At 40.7% G+C, this 24000-nt stretch overlaps 1 protein-coding gene across 1 annotated transcript; it reads left to right on the top strand.

Annotated features, from left to right (window-relative positions):
- On the top strand, positions 1–22768 carry ERMP1 (endoplasmic reticulum metallopeptidase 1). Its single transcript, XM_086479831.1, has 15 exons — positions 1–305; positions 1264–1565; positions 4984–5111; positions 5470–5575; positions 6436–6582; positions 7949–8041; positions 9429–9641; positions 10569–10789; positions 14734–14908; positions 15530–15720; positions 16853–17005; positions 17544–17746; positions 18477–18592; positions 21308–21471; positions 22604–22768. Exons 1-15 carry the CDS (start codon positions 1–3, stop codon positions 22766–22768), a joined length of 2682 nt encoding a protein of 893 aa, XP_086335957.1.
- Positions 22769–24000: the final 1232 nt, after the last annotated feature.

A 24000-nucleotide genomic window follows, 5' to 3' on the forward strand; every position in this document is an offset into this window, starting at 1 on the left:
ATGGAGCGGAGCACGGCGGCGGCTGCGTGGCGGCTCCGCGCGGCCGGCGGCCACCGCCACCGCGACCGGCACCAGCACCAGCACCCGCCGCCGCCGCCGCGGGAGGGCGGCGACCGCGACACGGGCGGGAAGAAGCGGGGCGGGCCGCGGCGGCGGCTGGTGCTGCCGCTGCCCGAGTCGCGGGCGGCGCCGGTGGTGCTGCTGTACCTGCTGGGTTTGCGGGCGCTGGTGCACGTCTCGCACCGGCAGCTGCTGAGCCAGCCGTCCGCCGCCGGGCCCCGCGACTTCAGCGCCGCCCGCGCCAGGTACGGCGGGCCGGGTCCGGGGCTGGCCCTCCCGCCCGGGGCGGTGGCGGCGGAGGACGCGCCGGGCGGGCGGCGGAGAGGCGGGAGGCGCTTCCCTGCGGCGCTTCCCTGCGGCGCGGCCGCGGGGCAGAGTCCTCCCGGCGTGACCCGCGGGCGAGGCTAGCGGCGGTGGCCGTTTGCTCCCCGCAGGGGGCCCCGGCGGGAGGCTGGCGGCGGCGGCCCGGCGCTGCCTCCGAGCGGGCGGACGGACGGACGAGCCCGGCTCGTCCGCGTTCCGTTGGTAGCGTGGGTGCGGCGGGTGTGCGCTCCGGGCGTGCGGCCGGCCGGCGAAGCCGCCGGGATCTCTGCCCTTCGCAGCGTGCTCGCGTCGGTCCCTGCCCTGGCGGGGACCCGGAGCTCGCTCGGACGCTTGCAGAGATAGTGTAGGGGCTCCAGCGCGGGAGTGGGCTGCCTCTCGAAGGTGTTGCCCTGGGCTGATCGAACAGCAGCGCATCCTCCGTAGTTTAATTCTCGTGGTGTTACAGAGTACTTAGTGTCTCGGAAAGTTTCTTTGCAAACTCTTAGTTGGTGTAAATCTCACTGCTAAGGGTGTGCTTGTTCAGACATTCAGGGAAGAGCATGTATGCATATGCAGAACCTTGCCAGCGATAAAATCTTTAGCTTCTCCGTTCACCTTTTTGTTTCTTTTTGGATTGATATGTTCAAACCAGAAAAGCAGCAGTTTGGTTTAATATCGTGACCGGTAGGACAAGGAGCCCTGAGTAAAGATGAGTATAATGTGCCTATTACCATAACGATCTTTGGCATTGACTACCATAACTGTCTAATTGGCTTTAGTCTCCTGCACTTGCCTGTGAGTTTTGAAATAGAACAATGTACAAAAACGTTACAGTTCTAGATAAGTTACGTACTGAATGTTGAACATGTTGATGCTGAATGTGTGATTTATCTCTTACAGGGGATATCTTGACAACATAACAGCAATTGGGCCCAGAACAGTTGGAAGTCCAGAAAATGAAGTTCTTGCAGTTAACTACCTCTTAGAACAAATTAGGGCAATAGAAAGAGAAAGCACAAATGCTCATAAGATATCTGTAGACATACAGAGGCCCACAGGCTCCTTCAGCATTGACTTTTTAGGAGGCTTTACTAGTTACTACGCAAACATAACCAATGTTGTAGTGAAGCTGGAACCCCGAAATGGAGCTGAGCATGCAGTGTTGTCCAATTGTCACTTTGATTCCGTACCAAATACCCCGGGTAGGTCCACATGTTCATTCTGCATTTATATATATTACATGAGCCACAGAGCTTGGCTTGCTGTCTTTTCATACCAAGCAGTGTTACAGCCACATGCTAGAATACTGTGTGTGTCAACTGGTCTGCTAATTTCAGTGAGATTCTGTATTTAGAGTGACAGATTTGCCTTATTAAAGTCAAGATTTCACTCTCATTTTCTGGTAGGCAGCAAATTAAGAGATACTATATTTAAATTTCTAGAAAGTTCGGTCGTATCTGCCTTTCTTGTAATTCACTGCTTATGCATGTAGTTCATGTGCTGCTTCCACCTGTCATTCAGGTCTTTCCGTACTTCTGTATTCTGTACTAATTTAATCCTGGGTTTCCTTTCACAGGATGCTTTGTGCTAGAGACTGTTCCCACCTGCACTAGCCAGTCTGTGTTTTCCCCTCCCTTTGCTGGTATCATACTTTATCTGAATTTTTTTTAGTGTGATAGCCTTAAACTATGCCAATTTTTTTTTTTTTTCTTCTGTCCCAAAGACTGTAGTGGTGAAAGATTAAGATACTGTTGTGTTGGTAGTCCGTACATCTCTCTCGCTGCTACTTTCACTGTCAGGGTTGCATACTTTCTCATTCTTGTCTGTCTGCATTTTTATAAATCTAATCATGTTAAATAACTATTGCAGCAAGGGTGTAAACAGCTTCATAAATACATAGTTTCAATGGTGCCAGGAAGGTAGGGAACTGAAAACCGCATGAAAACATGTGTTGTCACACTGAGCCACAGGTGTGTGCCTGTTATTGCAGGTGAAAAATACCTGTGGTTTTAATCATGAACAGCATAGCTTTTACTGAAGTTTCTTCGTTTACACCCCACAAGATATTTTGGTTTGGGGGATAAACTTTGTGTTCTTTAGCACATGCAAGTTGTCTTCGTTATTGGGAGAACAGTTGAGTATTAGCTAGAGAGACAAAGCACTTGCCATACTCTGTGCCTTTTTTCTGTCAACAAATAGTATACAGAACTTCTCTTTCTCCTCAGTCATATTTAGGCAAGATGAGTTTCCAAATTAAGGTTAATAACTGCATGATTATTATACATGGTCTGTGACTTAGGAATTGCAGAGATGCTAATTACTGTATTTATAGTCTAAGTGTGGCTGCCTAGACTTAGAAAGAGTACTTCACAAGCATAGTAGAATGGTTATTGAAAGCTATCTTTAAATTCATGCCCTGTATAAACTGTGTTCACTTCTATGGGCTGTAACACAGGATTATGTCTGCATCGATTACTTTCTTTACAGTTACTCAGACAGTAAAATATTTCACCAATCTTGCATAGAGGTGCCAAAAATGTTAGTGATTTGTATAGGATTATACAGAAGTCTCTGGATGAGCTAGAAGTCAGCCGGTGTGCTTCCCTTTAATCACAAAGCTTAGCCCTTTACCGCAACAGTGAGGAACTGCTCTGTCTTTTGTTAGTGTGAAACTGTACGTAACCTGAGCAAGAGCCCTTTGTTTTTTGTTCTTCTGTATTTCTGTAAGTTACTTGCTTACAGCTTTTTTTCATTACCAAAACCATGTTATTTACCCAGAAGGAGCAGCACTCTGTGATCAATGATTAATATATTTGAAAATCAGATAATAAACCATAATCTGGTGTTGATGCTTGTGCATACAAAACGAGTAAAGCAAAACTCAGTAAACCATTATAGCTTCAATGTTAGAAAGCTTGAGTTCCTTGCGAAGGAAAAACATAAACTGTAAACTCCTAAAACGTATCTCTTGTCGTAATGGCACTAATTTTCAGTTTATATGTCCTATTTGATTCTTTTCTAATAAATCTGAAGGCGGAAACATCCTTGAAATTATAATCACAGACATAACTGATAACGTGGTTTTCTTAGGGTACTGATATTTGGCATAAAATCTGTTTTAACCTCCCATCAGTTTTGCTTACTGTGTATGAAGTTATTTGAGGATGATACTCTCTCTGTGACCTTGCATCATAGTCTATGGCTACATGGCTGCCTTAGTCAGGTGTAAGTCTGTGTGTCTGTTGAAACCAGTAACTTTTGTTTTTCTTAGCTTCGCAGTGAGGCACATGAGTGATTAATTTCACTGAAAACTATAACCACTTCTCTGCTGAGTTTTCAACACAGCATGTTAGGTAAAAGAACTCAGTGTGGCTAAGAGTAGACTACTAATAAATTTGAGTAGCAATATAATCAGGGCTTAGGTAATTAGATAATTTGAGGGGCTTTTTGGAAGGCTTTTGGCAGAACAAGGCATTAGTTTCTGAGAAATAGATTGGAGAACAGTATAATTGAAAGATTTGGGGGGGGTTATTTATTCTGAAGTACTTCTATACAGTAAGCTAAGGCTAAAATGTAGACCGAGATTTGTGTTTGTATCAGGAATATGCCCTTTTCATGGAAGGCGCAGATGTATCTACATTTTGCCTAGCTGCAAGCTTTGGAAAAGACGCTTTTTTTTTTTAATGTGTAAATTAAACAGTTTTAGCAGTCTGCCCTAATAACATGCTGAGGCCTGACCACACTGTTGTCATCACAATGCCCAGCAGCATCATATATGCACACCAGGCCTAAAGGAATGAGATTAAATTTCTCTCTTTGCTCCTAATTTTTATTGATTAGAATGGGGTAAGGAGATGCTATAGCTTGCACCAAAGTGAGGGAAATGGGGCAATGGCTAAAAGATGAATGCTTAATCAAGATAAAAAAATAGCAGGGCATGGGAGGAGGTATGAGGAAGTGAGAGTAAGTCTAGAACGGTGTTAGGTGAGGAACTCAAAAGGGAACAGACTACTGAGCTCAGAGCAAAAGGGGTTTTCTGCAAAGAAAGAAGGGTGATGGGAAATATCTAATCATGAAAATACTGTATTATAATGTATACTTTCATTTTAAGAATGTTTTAAATGTGTGAATTATGGTGTTTCCTTTGCTTTATTTTGCAGTCATGGCCTCATGTTACTTTGAGGTTTTGTCCAGTTGAATGCATTTTAACAGTATAGAATGCTTTAGGGTGACTTGTGTGGGAATGTTTATTTTTTAAAATCTGAGTATGCTGTAAGTGGAAAATTATGTCTGTTTATGCATATTGTTCTTAGAAAAATAGGTGGCAATCACTTTGCTTGCTTAGTAACCTGGTTAATCTACTTTTCTTGAGTCGTAGGATTGGATCTGGTATCTTGTACTTCACTTGCTGAGCTTCTGAATGTTATTTTTCTTTCCGCTGTTGCTTTTAACTAGTATAGACAGGGTACAAGCAGTAGCAGAAAATATAGTAAAGCTTGACATAGTTGCACCTCAGTTAGATTAAGTGACTGAGATAGCATAAAGCTTTTTTCTTCTGTGGTCTTTGTTGCAATTCCGTGTGTTTGTTGTAAGCTGTACTATTCTGCTGATTATTTTAAGGTGCCAGTGATGATGCTGTTAGCTGCGCAGTGATGCTTGAAATACTTAACACACTTGCAAAATCATCAGAGCCCCTGCAGCATGCTGTCATATTCTTATTTAATGGTGCAGAAGAAAATATTTTGCAGGTAAGAATATGCCAGAATTATAAAATATACATCTAGGCTGTGTATTAAGACTCTGACAAAGGAAAGGGTAACTGCAAATGCAGCTTATATTTAATCTGTTAAAGTATTAGTTAAATGCCACTCTTAACATTCTGAGGAAAATATATTTGATTTCAAAGGGAAAAATATACTTAGATTAAGAATATTGTCCGTATTAGTTTAATTCGAAGACCAGGATTTTCTGCCTCTGTTTGTGTTGTAAGTGATCTGGGTGCCTTGTGCAGTCTGAGTTATGATCATGCATGATGGAAAATAACATTTAGGCTGGTCTGGAAGATATTTGACCTATATTTTTGTTTTAATTTGTTTTCACATGAAGGGTAGTCACGGCTTCATTACACAACATGAGTGGGCCAAGTCAATTAGAGCTTTTATTAACCTGGAGGCAGCAGGTGTAGGAGGAAAAGAACTTGTTTTTCAAACAGGTATGAACTTGCATTGTTTCTACACTAGGATAATTTGATAATAAACAATGTAGACTTGAAGTACTGAAAGTGAGTCGTAAGCAAAAGACAGGAGAACCGCTGTGCCTCTTTGCCAACCCTGTGCAGCAAATAAGTTGCTCTCCATCTTCAGACACATGTAGGCTAAAGCATTGCCACAGAAGTTGCCTCACAGGTGGAAAGCCTGTGTATTACAGAAGTTGTATCTCCCTTTTACATCAAGGTAATAAGGAGAAAACCAGATTTGGCTATCTCGTATATCTTGCATACTCATACTTTAATATGCTTCATTTAATTTTCACAGCAGTTCTTTCAAAATCTTTGCAGGGAGGTGTTTGCATTAGAACTCCATCTGCTGCTCAGGAAGCACCAAAACTTTTGTGGTTTGTAGGCTACAGTGAAACTTCTGCTCCATCCTGTTTGGACTGCAGACTTCCCTCTGGTGCTGGAGCTGCTTAATTGTTTACTTGCATTGAATGTTTTAGTGGAGAGACTTTTCTCTAAACAACAGTTTTGAGGCATGATACATAGATGATAAATTGGAAACTCTGCTAAAGGTTGTGATGTCTTCATTAGTGCTGGGTCTTTTAAGGGAGATGGCTTATTTGCTCTGCCACTGAACACTCAAGGCACCAATGTGGGTTTTTTCCCCCCCAAGTGTAACTAATTCTTCCTCTCAAGTGTGAGTCATTCAGCCAACACAAATGCATTTGGTATATATCCTGTGGGGCAACAGCATTAAAACTAGTGAGTTCCTCTGCATTATTTATTTGTTACTACAAAGATACATAACTGAAGTTCAAAAAGTGTTTGTTGTGAACTTTCTGCTCATCTTTTGCTAGGACCTGAGAATCCTTGGTTGGTACAAGCGTATGTAGTTGCAGCCAAACATCCCTTTGCTTCTGTGGTGGCACAGGAGATATTTCAGAGTGGTATTATCCCAGCAGATACAGACTTCCGTATCTACAGGGACTTTGGCCATGTTCCAGGTGTGTTATAAGACATGTCAATGCACGTTATGCAACCATTTATCTTAAGTTTATAACAAGGAGACTGTTCTGCGGTTCACTGTGTGAAGGTCCTCAGATTTGGTTTGTCTTTCAGTTTGGAAGCAAATTTTCCTGCTTTTTTTCTGAGGCAAGAGCCTTTAGATTTGGGTTGTCATGTAGGTTAAGGAAGTTTTTTGGATACTGCTGTTTTCCTGTAAGAGATTACACAGTAGAAAAGTTTCTTGAAGTTCAGGAAAACACCCCAGGAATTAACAGTACGCTATTGAATATTCTATTTTGAAACATTTTCATAATGATTCTAATAACCTGCTTGTAGGAATTACATGTCTGTACCTAATGGACGAACCAAAATGATCTAGTAATTAAAGCATTTTCATTACTTTTTTTTGGTCATAATTAAGCACAGGACAGCAGGTTTTGGTTTTGCTAATCTGTTTACAATTTGCTACCCATTCTGCACTGAATGGCCAGTGGGAAAAAGTGTGAAACACACAGTGCAAACACAGTTCAAAGGAATGTAAACTTCTGTAAAATCCTTGCTGTCTGGCACAGGTTGGCATTGGAGTGTGCTGAAGGTTCAGAATTCAAACAGCGAGATTTTTGCATATGCAGCTAAGGGAATGTGGCTTTAGGATACACTGAATGTATAAAGAATCTTGCAGAAAACCTTTTTTTTTTTTTTGGTAAAATGCTTTTTGTTTATTTACACAAATTATTTGGACTTTTAAATTAAGAGTTTTCAGACTAGCTATTTGAAAAGCTGTTTACAAATTAGAAGTAAAAACACACCTAGTATTTTGAGAAGGTGTTTCTATAGTTCCACAGTGCTGCTTTTTATTACTTTTTCAGTGTGGCGCTCTTTGTTTTACTAGTAATGTTTGGAAAGTGCCTTGTACATCTTTTCTGAAGCTAAGATTAAGAATTTTCATGTGTTTCTCCAGTAGAGATCAGTTCGTGTACGGATGTCATGCAAATCAGTACATTAGACAGGACAGATCATATAGTCATAGAATGTATTGGGTTGGAAGGGACCTCTAAAGTCCATCTAGTCTAACCCCCCTCGCAATAAGCAGGGACATCACTAATTAGGTCAGGTTGCTCAGAGCCCCATCAAGTCTGACCAGATATCTTAAAATGCTTTTAAAATGTCCTTTTCTAAATACATATGGAATTCCAGTTAGTCTTCCTTCTACAAGCAGACTATTTTTTTCATCTTTAAGGATAGTGAGTGGACTGACTACAGAGTAGAGTCATGTTTTGTGTGAAATTTACTGGAGGCTTTCAGACGTTCATTTTGAGGTTTTAGGTTTACGTAATTTCAAACATGCTTTTTCTCTCTCTGTAGGAATTGATTTGGCTTTTATTGAAAATGGCTACATTTATCATACAGAATATGACACATCAGATAGAATTTTAACAGATTCCATTCAGAGAGCAGGTTGGTATTTCAAGAATTAAGTAATTAACGAAGAGTAGTGTTGCAGCTGCTTTTTCATTTTGTTGTTAAGACTACCATCACAAGAAGTTCATAATTTTAATTACATGTTTAGAACATGCTAGACATGTTCTAAAGAACAAAGAATTAACTGAATGTATGTCTTTAAAATACAAAGGAAATATGTTTGGTCAACTTGGGAGGATAAACTTTATCAGCATCCAGTGACAATTTAACAGTAACTGTGCAATCTAACTAAGGTTATAATCCCGTCTTTGATATCTGACTGTTCAGCATTCTGTGTTCCTTTTCTCTCAGTAAGTCCCCTTATTGATTAATGTTCATCACGAAATGTTTATGGTTAAGCTGGTGGCATAGAGACTGATCTGCCAACAGAGGTTTTTCTTTTAGAATGGATCTCAGTCAAACATACGTGGTAGCACACAGGCTGTGGATAAACACAATTTCTACTAACAGGTTGTGCTCATAGCAGGCTATTTGACAGACTGCAGTAAAGAAAATCACAGGAAGACCTTCAGTTTCCCAGGAAAAACTAACAACTCTTGAATGCCTCCAGGATTTTGACCGTTTCCCTCTTCAAGCTTACACAGAAGCCAACTTAGATGACCACCATGAATAAGAGTTTTACATACTTTGTTACGCCGCCGCAGTTGCAAGATGGAAAGTAACCCTTCTAAATTCCGTTTGAAAAGAGGATTTTACTGGTTATGGTGGTTACACAGAACATCTCTTGCTAAATGTATCACAGCTAAAAAAATAAGACAAACTTTTCATCCAATAAGCACTTTTATAGTAAAAAGCAAAATGAAAGTTGAGAACAGTTGTTCTCGTTTGATTACATGTGTTTTGGCTGTACTGTGGGAAAAGAAAAGGTGGTTGGTACCTGTAGGCTACAAAGGAAAATAGCCTCCTTGTCTCCTGTCTTACAGTCATGTGGGAAAAGGAAGGCAGGTAATTCACAGTCATTGAAACATGAAGGGATTACTAGTGGCAAGGAGAACAGAAGGAAGATTAGGAAAGCATAAGCTCTTCTGTGGGTTAGGCTTGGAAGTCCAATGCTTTAATATCAGACCTGAAGAAGGGCTTATGGTCTGAAAACTTGACTGATCCCTTCATTGCAAAAGTGTTTAAATATATGAAGCTTCCCAAGTATAGCTATTTTAGTAAGAGCTGTATAGATAATCTTGTGAAAATACTATCCTGTGTGTACCATCGAATACCTGTTTCAGAATAATCAGTTGTATATTCATGTCTTTGGGGATATTTCAATACAGTTTTATTTTTAAGAACACTTAACGTTTAAAAGAATGCTGTGTACTAATTCATCAACCTATGATGTGGCTATGTTGTGTATCTGCTTTTTTAATAGGTGACAATATTCTAGCTATCCTAAAATACCTAGCAACGTCAGATAAGTTGGCTAAATCTTTTGAGTATCGACATGGAAATGTTGTGTTCTTTGATGTACTTGGTTTGTTTGTCCTGGCTTATCCTGCTCGTCTTGGCACCATCGTGAACTATATTACAGCAGCAGTTGCTTTTCTTTATTTAAGCAATAAATTATTACAGCCCAAAACCAGAGGTAAGTTGAGTTCTTAAAGAAAAGTCAATCACATTACGCTTTGGTGAATATCAAATAGTAGATGAAGAAGTATTCAGGCAATTAAAGCATCTTTTTAGATAAACTTCAGAAATAAATTTTAGGTGTGCAGCATGTCGTAGGAGTTGCGTTGTGTTTAAATCCGTCAACTGTGAATAATTATAATGAAGAAAGGCTATGACAGGCCTAGATGTCTAGCAGTTATGATTGTCTCTTGTCCTTTCATGAAGATTGAACTTAAATCTTTTAAAGATCTGCAAATGGGGAAAAAAAATCAATTTTGCTTAGTATCTATGTGAACTCTTTGTTCCATTAGCACAGTTAGGGCTTCAGAATCATGTTTCTTTAACACTTGTCCATAGGCAGGAGGAAGTACAAAAACAACAAATGGGGAAACAGGTAACAAAGCTTAATAAAGAGTGTAAAGCAACTTAAATCTTCTAGTTAGACTTTTTCAGATAGGTGTAGGAACATACCTGTTAAAAACTAAACCAAAAAAAAAATATCCAGCAAATTTTTTGGAGTAAGAAAAAGATACAAGAAAAGGAACTCCAATTTGGTTTGTTTTGGGCTTTGTTTTTTTGGGGGGTTTGTTTGTTTTTAATTGCTTGAGAGTTTATAGATGGTAGAGTGGCTTCTCTGGTTCCCAAGAGATACTTTTACTATGGGGAACATCGTAATATGCAAAATACACTAGTACTCTGGGAGTAAACCTTGCAGTGGGGAAGACTTGCAAAGAAATAGGCGAAGTGATTTAGACCATGCTGTTAAGAAATCTTCAGACTGGGCTTCTCGTGCAGTTTTATTTTTGTCATTGAAGCAATTATACTGCAGGTAATTACAATCTTGATGATAGTCTGAAGTAGAATACATGACCATTGAACGAAACTTCTTTTTTCTTCTTCATAGCTATTCATAACCTGAAGAAATTCGTTACTGCATTCGGCTTAACACTGATAAGTTGGGTCTGCACACTGGTGACGGTCCTTACAGTGGCAGTGTTCATCTCTGTCATTGGACGGTCTCTTTCTTGGTACACTCATTTCTATGTTTCTGTGTTTCTGTATGGCACTGCAGCTGCAGCTGAGCTTATTCTTGTGCATACAGTAGCCAAGAAGTTCTTCTACAAGGTAAGCTTGACTTTGTTACTAATGTTGAAGGGTGATGTAGTATTTAGTCCGTGCAAGACTTAATTTTTGAGTTGATTAAAAAGATGCAAAAAGTTTAATGTATTGGACAGAAGTGTTATGTGTTAGCTTGTCCGAATAATTGACTGGACAGAGTTAGCTAAAATCCAATTCAAGTTTTATTAAATTCAAGCAAGCGATAGCAAGCAAACAGCGCTGGGCGGCCGGGGAGTCCTCGCTCCACCAACGGCTCGCGCCTTCCCCCCTGGAGTCCTTGGTTTTTATACTCTTCTACTTCCTTGTACCACGTATACTTCTGCTGCTTTCTGCGCCTGTGCATTGTGTTGCTAGGGGGTCTTTCTCTGCCTCCTGGTAGTCGTAAGGATGAAGGCTGAAGGTCTTCCTCGTTGCTCTGTGGGTGAACTTCTGCAAAAATGTGATTACTCAACTCCCCTCAGCTACGGGTCTTGTTTATTTTGCCGAATGTCCTTCGGTTAAGCTATCAAGCCTTGCGAGCACATAAATCTTCCATACATAAATTTTCCATACATAAATCATCCATACGCTCCCATACAGGTTTAATGAACAAAGCACAATATGTTACCTATTACAGAAGTATTTAAAATGTTGCTATAAAAATTAGTTCATTTAAGCATAGGGATTGCTCTGCTAAATCAGACTATTAAGAGCTTTGTGATTTAAAGCTTTCTATTTGCTAATGACCTTTAGGAGCTGCTTCAGGAAAAAAAGGCAAAAGCCTAATAGAATACAGTATAAGGTACTGTTTCTTTCCCTGTTTGCACCTTCCCTTCCTGCCATCACTTTGGTGATAAGACAGAAGAGCAACATCTGGAGAATTTAGGGGTTTTGATGCATTTCAGTGTTCTTGATAATTACAGAGTCTCCATATATACTCAAATGTTCTTTGAATCTTACCAGGTTCTTACCTCTGAATGTACTTGTGTCTTGGTTTGCAAGACAGGTGTCTGCAGAGGAAGGCAGGAGCCTCCCTTGAAATGGAAAATGCAACCCCCTTCCCTCCAAATTATTATAATTTTGAAATTAATGGGCCTTCAGGCAAAGATATGGGGAATAGGAATAACAGTTCTTTACTAATGTGTGTATATATATATATATGTAACACAAAGCAGGAAAAAAAAAACAACCCACTGGTTTACACTGACAGAGTCAGAAATACAACCTGACACCCTGTTAGGGTGGCAGTAGCAGTCCGATCAGATGCTGGCTGCAGTCCTCCTGAAGCGATGGATGTAGTTCTGTGGAAGCAGCGATCGGGTAAAAGGGTCTGGTCTTCCTCCGAAGGTCCAGTGGTAGGTAGGTAGCTCTTGTCCTCTGGAACTCCAGTGCAGGGTGAAAAACTCCTCTGGGAATCCAGTGGAAGAAGGCTGCTAGGGTGTTCGAAATCTCCGTTTTTATTTGGCATGGACTGCTTGGCTCCTTCCCCCCCCTCCCCGGGCGGAGCATCTCACAATGGGATGGGGAGTCGTGAGGCAGTTCCTTGATGGGCCATTAACAGGAGATAGCCCAGGAGCGAGTTATCGATGGGTCAGGCCATAAGGCCTTGTTGTGCCCAGTAACAGGAGATAGTCCAGAGGGGGGAGGCAGGGAGCACCGCCCCACCTGGTCTCAACAGCTCCTGAAGATGGTAATAGAATACTTTTTTTTTTTTTTTTCCCGGGCACATTTTACACTGTAACCTAGGACAACTTGTATGACAGGTTGCCTAAATTTAATCATTTATTTTGGTATGGTACCTCCTTATATATTTTTATTCTTTATTTAATCTAATTTATCATTTACATTTTGTTGTTAAACGTGGAATTCCAGTTCTCTCTGTTTTATTCTGTCTTTTTTACACGTGTTGCTTTGGTGATGTCATTTGTATTCATAACCTTACAATTTTTTTTTTTTCAGATGGTTCATATAAGAGCCTTTTTCTTACATCTATCAGAATTTCTAGTTCTGTCATGCCCTCTTCTAATACAGTAATCTGTGCTGTACAGAGGTTTCTAAAGGAAGCTGTTGTAAAAACTCGAATAGTCACCCTTCCCTGTATGATTATTCTGATTGTCAGTTGTTTTGATCACAGCTGGAGATGGAACAGAGCTCTTGATAGTCCATGTTCTTTTCTGCAACAGGTGAAGGTCCTTTAGGTCCCTGCAAGGCTTGGTGAGGTTTGGGTGTGTGTTACCTTTCTGTTGCTGTCATTTGTCATAATTACTGTCTATCTACCTTGTTTGCTTAGCGTTCTTTTTTGTGGACTAACCAACATGATTTAACCTGCGTAACAATGTCATAATTATAGCTCAGAACAATCCCGTATGTTTAGATAATAGTTTAATGATTTCGCATTAGAAAAATAGGGCCTTGAGGTGGTGCTTTGACGTATCTGACAGATGACACTCTTCCAGGGCGGAAGTAGACTACTTCAGCCTGTTAGGTGTAGGTTTTAGGCCCAGTAATATTTAGTCATTTAGCTTGCTGTTACTTCTCTTTTTGGCCATTTGTACAAGCTTTTGGGCAAGGCAATTTAGGAAACCTAAGTTGTCAGCTTTGTCCAAATATATGAAGAAGTTTTAAGAACTTACTGAAATTTGATTTATGGAAAAGTTCTGTGGACCCATCATGTCTTTATCTGGAAGTATTTTTTTTAATTGTTTGGGGAAGGGGGTGTTAACTGGTGTGTGTATATATATGCTAACAAATATATGTATGTGGTGGTGTCCTTTTGTGGAGAAGATGAGCCATTTACAAAATAGATACGAAGGCACTGTTTTCTAGTCTTTTGGAAGAGCTAATGTGAGAGTGTACTTCTGCTAACTGTTCAGCCGTTTCAGGCTCTGGGTCTGCTTCTTCCTTGTTGATTGACTGATCAGCAGATCAATCAACTCGCTATCATGAGTCTCTTAATTTTCTTGCATGCTGTAGTTTGCAGTACACCATACAGTTTATACTGCTTCTGTAACTTACATTGTACTTTAGAGTTGCATAAAAATTTTGGAGGCTAATCTCTTCCTTGGCTGTCGCAGCCAGTGCATAGGTGTTTTCTGTTAATGGCTCAAGAACATGTGAATTAATAAGGTTTTTGTTTTGCAATAGGTTTGGCAACTCATGTGGTTTTTTCCCCCACTTTTTTTTTTTTTCCTCTTCTCAGGCTGAAACTGAAATAGGTGCTTTCTGATAGCCATTGTTCACACAAACAGTCCTTCTTGCTACTAGCAGGATTTGCAGTTAAGAGTCTTGCACTACAAACACTGCAGCTTTGCCCATGTAACTTAAAAAAAACCCACCGAAACACATAAACAAAGCACATTTTTGATAGTTAACCTTCCTCCTTTTTGAAAACATATCTGATATTATCTGACCCTATACATGTCTTTTCTTCAAAACAAAAAAGCAGACTTCTGAAGTGACAGCTGTGGCATGACGTATAAAGGCACCAGTATAATAATAGTTGTGCAGTAACAACAGTGCTTGTATAAGAAGTGTGTTAACAGCTGCTGTTCAAAAACAGGTTTAGAATATCAGAAGATACATTTCATACGTAAGTACTACATAACGTTTTTATATGCCTCACAAATAGCAATTTTTTTTTTTTTATAAAAAGGCCCTATTTGCCTGTGAACCTGAAACATTAGCCTTCCATCTTCTTGGTATTGTCATTTGTACATTCCCTTCCTCCCTCCACCGCAGATCATGTAATCTTTTTTTTTAAGCTATATCAGGGCAGATTTGAAAAATAAAGTATCTATACTGTCATGGATAACTCTACATGGTAAGAGAATGGTGAGGCGATGCTTGTCAAAATTGTTTTGTCCAAGGAAAACAATTATATAAAAGAAATAAGGATTTTTCTATGTGTTCTCATGAGACATGATACATGGAATATGCTTAATAACGAGGGTATTTACTTTTTTTTCTTACAGAGTGTGAATGAGCAATACCTGGGAGATATTTTTTTTGATGCCTCATTGATGATTTGGTCTATAGCATTGGCCATGATTACTCAGATGGGCCTTTCTTCAGCATTCATTTGTACATTATGGGTTGCATTTCCTTTACTTGCTAAGCTGATGATTCATAAAGAATTCAGCCAAAAAGGTATGAACTTGGTGGTGGGGGGGGGGGTTGTATTTCAAAACCTCTGCCCCTACAATTGTATATTGAGTGTTTGCCTCCAGACTGTATTATTTAAGCAAAAGAAATCCCAAACTTGAATAGTCAGAGTAACCATGTGACATTTTTGTAACAGGAAAAAGTGGTCTTGAACTACAGACAGTTTGGGAGTATGGATAAGCTCTTAAAAAAACAAAAACAAAAACAAAAAAACAACAACAAAAACCTGAGAAACATCCTGTCTCTCGGGCAAAAAAGAACAATAATATGTGGGGTTATTAATAAGTGAACAAATACTTTGAAGGACAGTAAAGGTTGTTAAAAAATACTATAATATTTAAACAGTGTTTTGGACGGAACACCTGTTTTAATTCTTTTTTCTGTAATATAAGAATAGTTTTGTAGTGTTTTTGAAAGAATTATTTTGGTATTGGCTATGCAAAATGAGATCCCCATTCCCCATCCATGTCAGGGGTGAGGACTACTTTTGTGTATTGAGCCTTGCAGCAGGAGTATATGGATATGTTAGTAAAGCTGTGGGGTTTATGTCCTTTTAAGCTTTTACAGTCTTTTGTGGTTTGTTTTTTTTTTTTCTGTCCTCTGTAGGTACCACAGTGAAGTTTGTCATGATGTACATGCTGGGAATGTTTGTTCCCTATCTGTATATGATGTATCTTAGTTGGACTGTATTCGAAATGTTTACACCTATCATGGGACGAAGTGGTTCAGAAATTCTACCAGATGTGGTGTTGGCAGGGTTTATTGTGGTCATCACTATGATCCTGTCATCCTATTTTGTAAGTAAAATTTGTAAATGTTGTTTAAAACTTTTACATTTTCTCTAGAGTATAGAATAAATGTTTTTCAAAATTAATGCTTGAAGTTGATGATAATTTTACAGTGTCTTAAATGTTACAGGAAACTTCTAGGAAACATGTCAAAGGTTCTATGATTTGTGTTAGTAAAAGAAAATTCACTGAAACAGGGGTTACAAAAATATATCTGCTCTATGATGATGTAGTAAAGATTTTTATAAAATATCCAATTCAATGCTGGAGTTTGAACAGGCATTCATTTTAGGTGAACAATACATATACTGAACTTATAATACATATACTACACTTAAAAAATTCTCTCTATGGGTTTTTTTTTCTGCTGCCCTTGCTACAAAGGTTCTAGGTTTTTCTTGGCAGATGTTCTAAAAAATAGGAAAATTTTGAAAGCTCTAGGATGGTGAGGCCACACCTGGAGTACTGTGTCCCGTTCTGGACTACCTGGTTCAAGAAGGACAGGGAGCTGCTGGAGAGGGAACAGCAAAGGGCTACGAAGATAACAAGGGGGCTAGAACATCTCTCTTAGATGGGAGAGGGGCTCTTTAGCCTGGAGAAGAGAAGACTGAGGGGGGACCTTATCAACACTTACAAATATTTAAAGGGTGGGTGTCAAGAGGATGGGACCAGGCTCTTTTCAGTGGTGCCCAGTGACAGGACAAGGGGCAATGGGCACAAACTGGAACACAGGAAGTTCTGCCTCAACGTGAGGAAAAACTTCTTATATTAAGGGTGACAGAGCACTGGAACAGGCTGCCCAGGGAGGCTGTGGAGTCTCCTTCCCTGGAGATATTCAAAACCTACCTGGATGCAGTCCTGTTCTAGACAAACCTGCTTTAGCAGGGGAGTTGGACTAGATGATCTCCGGAGGTCCCTTCCAACTCCTGCCATGCTGTGGTTCTGTGATTCCTTTTGATTTTAAATACTGAGATTACAAAGAAGTGTCTCGTGTCAGGTAGTACTTGCAATGATATATGTAATCAAATACCATTTTAATTATGGTGCCTTCAGTTCCATAGTTGGATTTTAGCGTTAATATGAATAGTCTTATTTATTAAGTCTTGCAGTTTTATAACTGGACTGTCTTTTCATTCTCTAGATTAACTTCATTTACCTTGTCGAAAATACAAAAAAGACGCTAATAACTTTAACTGCTGTGTTTGTAGTCACTCTGATTCTCGTTTGTAGTGGAATCTTCTTTCCGTACAGTTCTGATGCAACTAATCCAAAGCCTAAGCGAGTCTTTCTCCAGGTAAGAAAAGCCTTGCATATCATGTTGCCTCTATTGGTTGCAAGAGTGTTTGGTCTTTTCAAAGCTTAACCCCACTCCACCGCAAAAAGAGTTACCTTCCCTTTCTTGCTTGATTTAAAAGCTCTAACGGTTATTCCTGGATTTGAAAGACTTGCTAATGTTTCCCTTGTTCAGTCTCTGTGTTCAGTTCATCTGTGTCAGAAGAGCAGGGTTTTTCAGGGGGTTTGAAGTGGGAGAGTTGAGTAAGCAATGATAATTTTAAAAGTGAACGTGATGGGAGATGAGAAAATGCTTATAGGCACAGTCATCTTCTGAATTTAGGTGGTGTTATGGTATATTTCTTTCATCTGAGTAATTCTACATATGTATTCATATGTATTCAGATACGTGTTCAGTGCATACTGAAAATGCAGTAGACCTTAAGGATTGACATGGAGGCTGTTTCAGAATCACATCACTTCTGATTCTTGTGAACTGCACAGGCTCAATCATCTTTCCACTTATCTCTTTTTGTTTTGTTTTGTTTTTCTTCTTCTAGCACACGAGCAGAAGATTTCATGATCTACATGGAAATGTGGTTAAAAGTGACTCTGGTATATGGATTAATGGATTTGATTATAATGGAATATCTCACATAACTCCCCATGTACCTGAAATCAATGACAGCATTAGAACTCCATGTGAGGAGCAGGCTCCATTCTGTGGCCTTCCTTGGATTCTGCCAGTGCATTTCATGTTCCGGTTGGTGTAAACACTGCTTCACTTGAGCACTTACCGCCAAAGCACAGGTCATTTATGCAGTCTCACTTATGTAAGGGAAGAAAAAGTAAGGTTCATCTTGGTCTAAAAGTAAATCATCCTTCCACTTCAGAAGACACTTCAACTTCTGTGTAGGTGCAGTGTCTTCTGCCAGAATCTCTGCAAGAGATTGCTGGGTCTGCTGCAGGAACTGTGGAAGTTGATGTGTGGAAAATCAGTGTCGGCACCAATGGACAAAAAGGTGAAGGGGTTCTTCTAAAGGGCAATTCAGAATAGGAGTATGTATGTTTCTTCCCTCCTTTTCTCCCTTCACCCCAGCTGACAGCAGAGGAAGTCCAGAGTAGGTGGTCTCCACAGAAGAAAACTATCTGCTGTGACTGTTTCTAATATCTCAAGAGCCTTGTGAGCAAAAGCATAGCAGTTTAAAGATGCAAATGTTCTTATTTATTTTATTGTTTTGTAAATTAAGGCAGATGAAGGTAATGAATGAACACACCAGTGACTATTTTTCTTTTTATATGCCCTTTAGCAGCTCATGGCCAGACAAGTATTTAATTTTACCTGCCTTCTGCTAGAATCAGTAGCTTTGCAGTATTTCATTTAGTAACAGCACAGTCAGTTATACTATATAAAAACTGTACCTGTTTTTATATAGTACCTCTGAGTGTTGCACTGAGAGTAAGTTAAAACTTTTTTTGTTGTTTTTTTACAGGAAAAACTGGTATCTTCCTGCTCCGGAAATTTTTCCAAGAAGCCCCATTCACTTTAAAGTTCTGTCCAAGGAGCTGATGCCTTGGAACTCTGTGAGGTTAAGCTTTGAAGTATCTGGTGAGTGACTGAAGCTTCTGGTTTGTGATTTGTGTTTGGTTTTATGCTCATGATAAATAAGGCTTTGACTCCAATACTGGAGATTCTAGTGCCATTCCAAAGATAAGTGAGCTTTGTGAGATTAGCATGAATAAACTCAGTTTCATAACACACTAGAAGCTGTGGGTGTTGTGTTGCAATTGTTATTTGGGGGACCTTGTCTATTTTGAGTAAGCCTTGGTCATCTTACAGCAAGTACTTTCTTGAAGTCCATTTTATAGATCTGTGGCTCTCCTACATCATCATCTCATTTATCTCCCTGCTTAGAAATAATTGAAGCTTCTTCTGTAGACCTATTTTTTGTGGTGGAGGAGGAGGAGGGTGGGTGATGTGATGGTTGGAGTCCTTATTGGGCGTAGCAATCATAAAATGATAGTTTTCGATTCTTGGAGAAGTAAGGAGAGGGGTCAGCAGAACTGTTACCTTGGACTTCCAGAGGGCATACCTTGGCCTGTTTAGGAGCCTGGCTGACAGAATCCCTTGGGAGGCAGTCCTGAAGGGCAAAGGAGTCCAGGAAGGCTGGACATTCTTCAAGGAGGAGGTCTTAAAGGCACAGGAGCAGGCTGTCCCCGTGTGCTGGAAGGCGAGCCAGAAGGGAAGAAGACTGGCCTGGCTGAACAGAGAGCTTTGGCTGGAAGTCATGGAAAAAACTCGAGAGGACTACAAGGATGTCATGAGGTTGTGCAGGGAGAAAATTAGAACTAGAACTTAATCTGGGTACTGCTGTAAAAGACAATGAAAAATGTTTCTGTAAATACATTAGCAGCAAAAGGAGGGCTAAACAGAATCTCCATCCTTTATTGGATGTGGGGATAAACATAGTGACAAAGGATGAGGAAAAGGCTGAGGTACTTAATGCCTTCTTTGCCTCAGTCTTTAACAGTAAGACCAGTTCTTCTCTGGGGGCCCAGACCCTAAGCTGGCAGACAGGGTCAGCGAGCAGAATGAAGCCCCCATAATCCAAGGGGAAATAGTCAGTGACCTGCTGCACCACTTAAAACCACACAAGTCTGTGGGGCTGGATGGGATCCACCCAAGGGTGCTGAGGGAGCTGGAGGAACTGCTCACCAAGCCACTCTCCATCATTATCCGCAGTCCTGGCTAACCAGGGAGGCCCCAGCTGACTGGAGGTCAGCAAATGTGACACTCCTCTACAAGAAGGGCTGGAAGGAATATTTGGGGAACTACAGGCCCGTCAGTCTGACCTCGGTGCTGGGGAAGGTGATGGAGTGGTTCATCTTGAGTGCCATCACACAGCACGTAGAGGACAACCAGGTGATCAGGCCCAGTCAGCACCAGCATATGAAAGGCAGGCCCTGCTTGATCAACCTGATCTCCTCTATGACAAGGTGACTTGCTTAGTGGATGAGGGAAAAAATGTGCACGCTGTCTACATAGACTTGAGTAAAGCCTTTGGTACCATTTCTCACAGTGTTCTCCTGGAGAAACTGGCTGCTTACATCTTAGTTGGGTGCACTCTTCGCTGGTAAAAAACTGGCTGGATGGCCGAGCACAGAGACTCACGGTGAATGGAGTTCAGTCCAGTTGGCAGCCAGTCACAGGTGGTGTTCCGCAGGGCTCAGTACTGGGGCCGCTCTTGTTTAATATCTTTATCAATGATCTGGATGAGGGGATTGAGTGCTCCCTCAATAAGTTTGCAGATGACCCTAAGCTGGGTGGGAGTGTTGATCTCCTCGAGGGTAGGAAGGCTCTGCAGAGGGATCTGGACAGGCTGGATCGATGGGCTGAGGTCAATTGTATGAGGTTTAACAAGGCCAAGTGCCGGGTCCTGCACTTGGGTCACAACCACCCCATGCAGTGCTACAGGCTTGGGGAGGAGTGGCTGGAAAGCTGCCCAGCAGAAAAGGACCTGGGGGTGCTGGTCGACAGGCGGCTGAACATGAGCCGGCAGTGTGCCCAGGTGGCCAAGAAGGCCAACAGCATCCTGGCTTGTATCAGCAATAGTGTGGCCAGCAGGAGCAGGGAGGTGATTGTGCCCCTGTACTGGGCACTGGTGAGGCCGCACCTCGAATACTGTGTGCGGTTTTGGGCCCCTCACTACAAGAAGGACACTGAGGTGCTGGAGTGTGTCCAGGGAAGGACAACGAAGCTGGTGAGGGGTCTGGAGCACATATCCTGTGAGGAGCAGCTGAAGGAACTGGGGTTGTTTAGTCTGGAGAAGAGGAGGCTGAGGGGAGACCTTATCGCTCTCTACAACTGCCTGAAAGGAGGTTGTAGTGAGGTGGGGGTGGGTCTCTTCTCTCAAGTGACAGGTGATAGGACAAGGGGAAATGGCCTCAAGTTGTGCCAAGGGAGGTTTAGATTGGGCATCAGGAAAGAATTCATTACTGAAAGAGCAGTCAAACATTGGAGCAGGCTGCCCAGGGAGATGGTGGAGTCACCATCCCTGGCGGTGTTCAAAAGATATGCTGATGTGGCGCTTAGCAATGTGGTTTAGTGGTGGACTTGGCAGTGTTAGGTTAATGCATGGACTCTTATCTTAAAAGTATTTTCCAACCTAAATGATTCTATGATTCTTTACTGTGAAGACAGTTGTATCATATTTTGGAAGACTTTAATATTAATACACAGGTAACATGCTACTATACAGGAAAATAGATAGTTATTCTACCTCCACCTATTGATACATCTAGATACATATCCCTGTCTCCGCAGGTCCAAGTCACATGTCTCTATATGTTCGGCCCCATGAAGGGTCAGCTCTGTCCACGTGGTCTCTTGGGGATGGTACGCCGGTTGCTAGCTTAGGAGGAGACTACTTTGTGTTTTACTCCCATGGGCTGCAGGCTACACCGTGGCACTTCTGGTTAGAACTGACAGTGAGTATGTCACTGCTGGAAATCCAGCGATCCCTGTGTCTGGCCTGTTGTCACCATTTCTGTGTTCTTACGTGAAAAATGTCATAATAATTTGTCTTATACTTTGCTTTATTTGATAGATCCTAATTCTAGCTTCCGTCTTTTAATTTGTCCCTCAACTTTATATATCAGTTCACATATATTTTTTTATGCTTAGTCTACTAACTTGCCAAACAGCCAAAGGGAGAATATTTCCCTTGTCTCCATGGTCTTAGCTCCTAAATTTGGATTTCTCTGATCTTAACCTCCATAATTCTTGAAGTTTTATCTGTATTACTGTTACATCAGAGTTCTTTTTTCCTATTGTGAGTAGTTTTGTTTTCATATATTTTCTTTGCTTGGTTTTGGAAAATTACAGGGAGTCCTTGGTGGGAAACTTAACTGTCTTTAAAACTGTTTTCAGTTTCAAAGTTTTGTTTCCTAAATTTTCTTTTACATTATTTTCAGTTGGAAGAAAGGCTTCCAGCGTTGCTATTCAGTGGGATTTATGATATCACCTCCCCGTTAACTTGCCAGTGAAGGACTTTTTGTAGATCCATGTGTCTTTATTACAGATTTAAGTGTCTCAATGAGTAAATATTACAAGACCCTTTGAAAGTTCAGCAAGTCCCTTGTTCCTTCCTGGCTAAGTCTAAACACTTAAAAAATACTCCTCTGAGGGTACCTGACAAGGGCAGGCAGGAATCTGCCGTGTGACAATCTTTGCAAGATTGATAGTGGCAAAGCTAGGCAGAAAAGGCTTTTCATCGTAAGGATTCACAACAGAAGGATCAGCTACTATGTTGGAGTCCATGTCTTGATTTATCAGCAAAACAGATATAAATGTTGACGTTGGAGCATGTGCAAGCTATGTAACATGTCAGAAACGCTGTGATCCGAATACCTAGTGGCAAGTTCAATTCAAATTCAACTCATTGTGTAATCAGACCGATACATTTGATGATAGGAAGTATTTTAACATAGAGGGCAAAGAGCTGCAGAATGAAGTTTGTTGCATAGATATTAAATGTGTAGAAAAGTACATCTGGATTGATCTTATGTTTAAAAGCCATAAACAACCGTAAAGACCATGTTGCCCTTTTCTCACTTTCAGGCCCCAGAAAAGCATTCTGATGGAATGGTCTCCCTTGCCATAGCAGCACATTACTTTTTTGGGGAAGATCAAAAGTCGCCTCAACTCCATGCCTTAATGGAGAGGTTTCCAAGCTGGACATTTTCTTCTGGTTGGTCCTGCACTTACGACCTTTTCGTCTTTTAAAGTTGACAGTAATGCAGCACTAAAAGGATAATCTCTCTGATGCAGAATGCTGTGGTAGCAGCAAACACTTTCTGATAAGGTGCCAGAGACTTTCATCAGAATTTAAATACTGCGGTGATAGATGGTGTTTCTTTGGCAGTTTGACTATTTAAAGACTACTGCTTTCTTGGGGATATAGTGATACCTCGTATCAACTTGAATACAGTTCATCTTGGTTTTTTCACTGAAAGGGCGGTTTGATAGTGGGTTTCTTAAAGTGGAAACTGCATTTGAGGAGGTAAGGTTAGCATAATACAGCAATTGTAATGAAAGGGCCTCATGATACTATTTTGATGTTATGTAAAATATATCCGTACTTCACGCACATACGGGGACTATTGCCTACCAGTCCTATCCGTCCTATTAAAGTAAGACCTTCAGCTAAAAGATGCCTTTTCATGTGGTGGGGGTACAGAGGTGGCAAATTCCTAAACATTACTTTTTTAATGATGAAACATTACTTTACTTCACTGGATGAAGTCACTGAAAGCTATGATGCTTGTGTAGGTTGCATTCCCAGTCCTTGGAAAATGCACAATGCAGAAAAATCGATATTATGATGGAATGTAGTAATTATTTATCTAGATTATCTTTTCCAAATAGTACGTTTCTGTTAAAAAGTTAGTTCATACTCTTTTGCCTGTCTCTTCAGTGTTATAATTTGAGTGGGTAAGTTTGACCTATCATCTTGTGGTTTTGTTCCTGTTGGGATCTTTCAGTATCAGCATATAAGCTATGTGACTTGCTCTCTTGTATGTAAGAGTGCTAAGTCCCCATTCCTTTATGTGGATGTCTTATTAATCTACTCTAAATTTCAGGTTATCTTCTAATTTATTAGAATTGGCTAATTTTTGGTATCTCCTCTGGAGACACTTTCGGTAATGCGGCAGTATTGCACTTTGCTAATACATTTAACTGTGTCTTCAAATACGGTTTGCTTTCCATAAGGAAAAATACTAAGAAGAGTCATCTTTAAAAAGATGCCTAATATCTCTGGATTGCTCTTGTTTTATTTCCACAGGATGGGTTTTTTAAATGACTTTGAGTGATTTAGAATATCTTCCAGTTCTAATTGACAAGCTTTGAATTCAGAAGCCACTGACCTCTTTTATACTCCCAGGGTTTTTTCAGTCAGTGTAATAGTTAATGTTAGTTTCAGAAATTCAAAGAACGCTTGTGTACCTGAAGAAACT

The sequence above is a fragment of the Leptosomus discolor genome, chromosome Z (genome assembly GCF_034619465.1).
Source record: "Leptosomus discolor isolate bLepDis1 chromosome Z, bLepDis1.hap2, whole genome shotgun sequence".
Lineage (NCBI taxonomy): Eukaryota > Metazoa > Chordata > Aves > Leptosomiformes > Leptosomidae > Leptosomus > Leptosomus discolor.

Excerpts from the sequence above, each read along its gene's own strand:
- ERMP1 (XM_086479831.1), top strand. The coding sequence starts at position 1 with ATGGAGCGGAGCACGGCGGCGGCTGCGTGGCGGCTCCGCGCGGCCGGC. Across the intron at positions 6,583-7,948 it reads GGACTTTGGCCATGTTCCAG|GAATTGATTTGGCTTTTATT; the intron begins GTGTGTTATAAG and ends CTCTCTCTGTAG. Across the intron at positions 21,472-22,603 it reads ACTTCTGGTTAGAACTGACA|GCCCCAGAAAAGCATTCTGA; the intron begins GTGAGTATGTCA and ends TCTCACTTTCAG.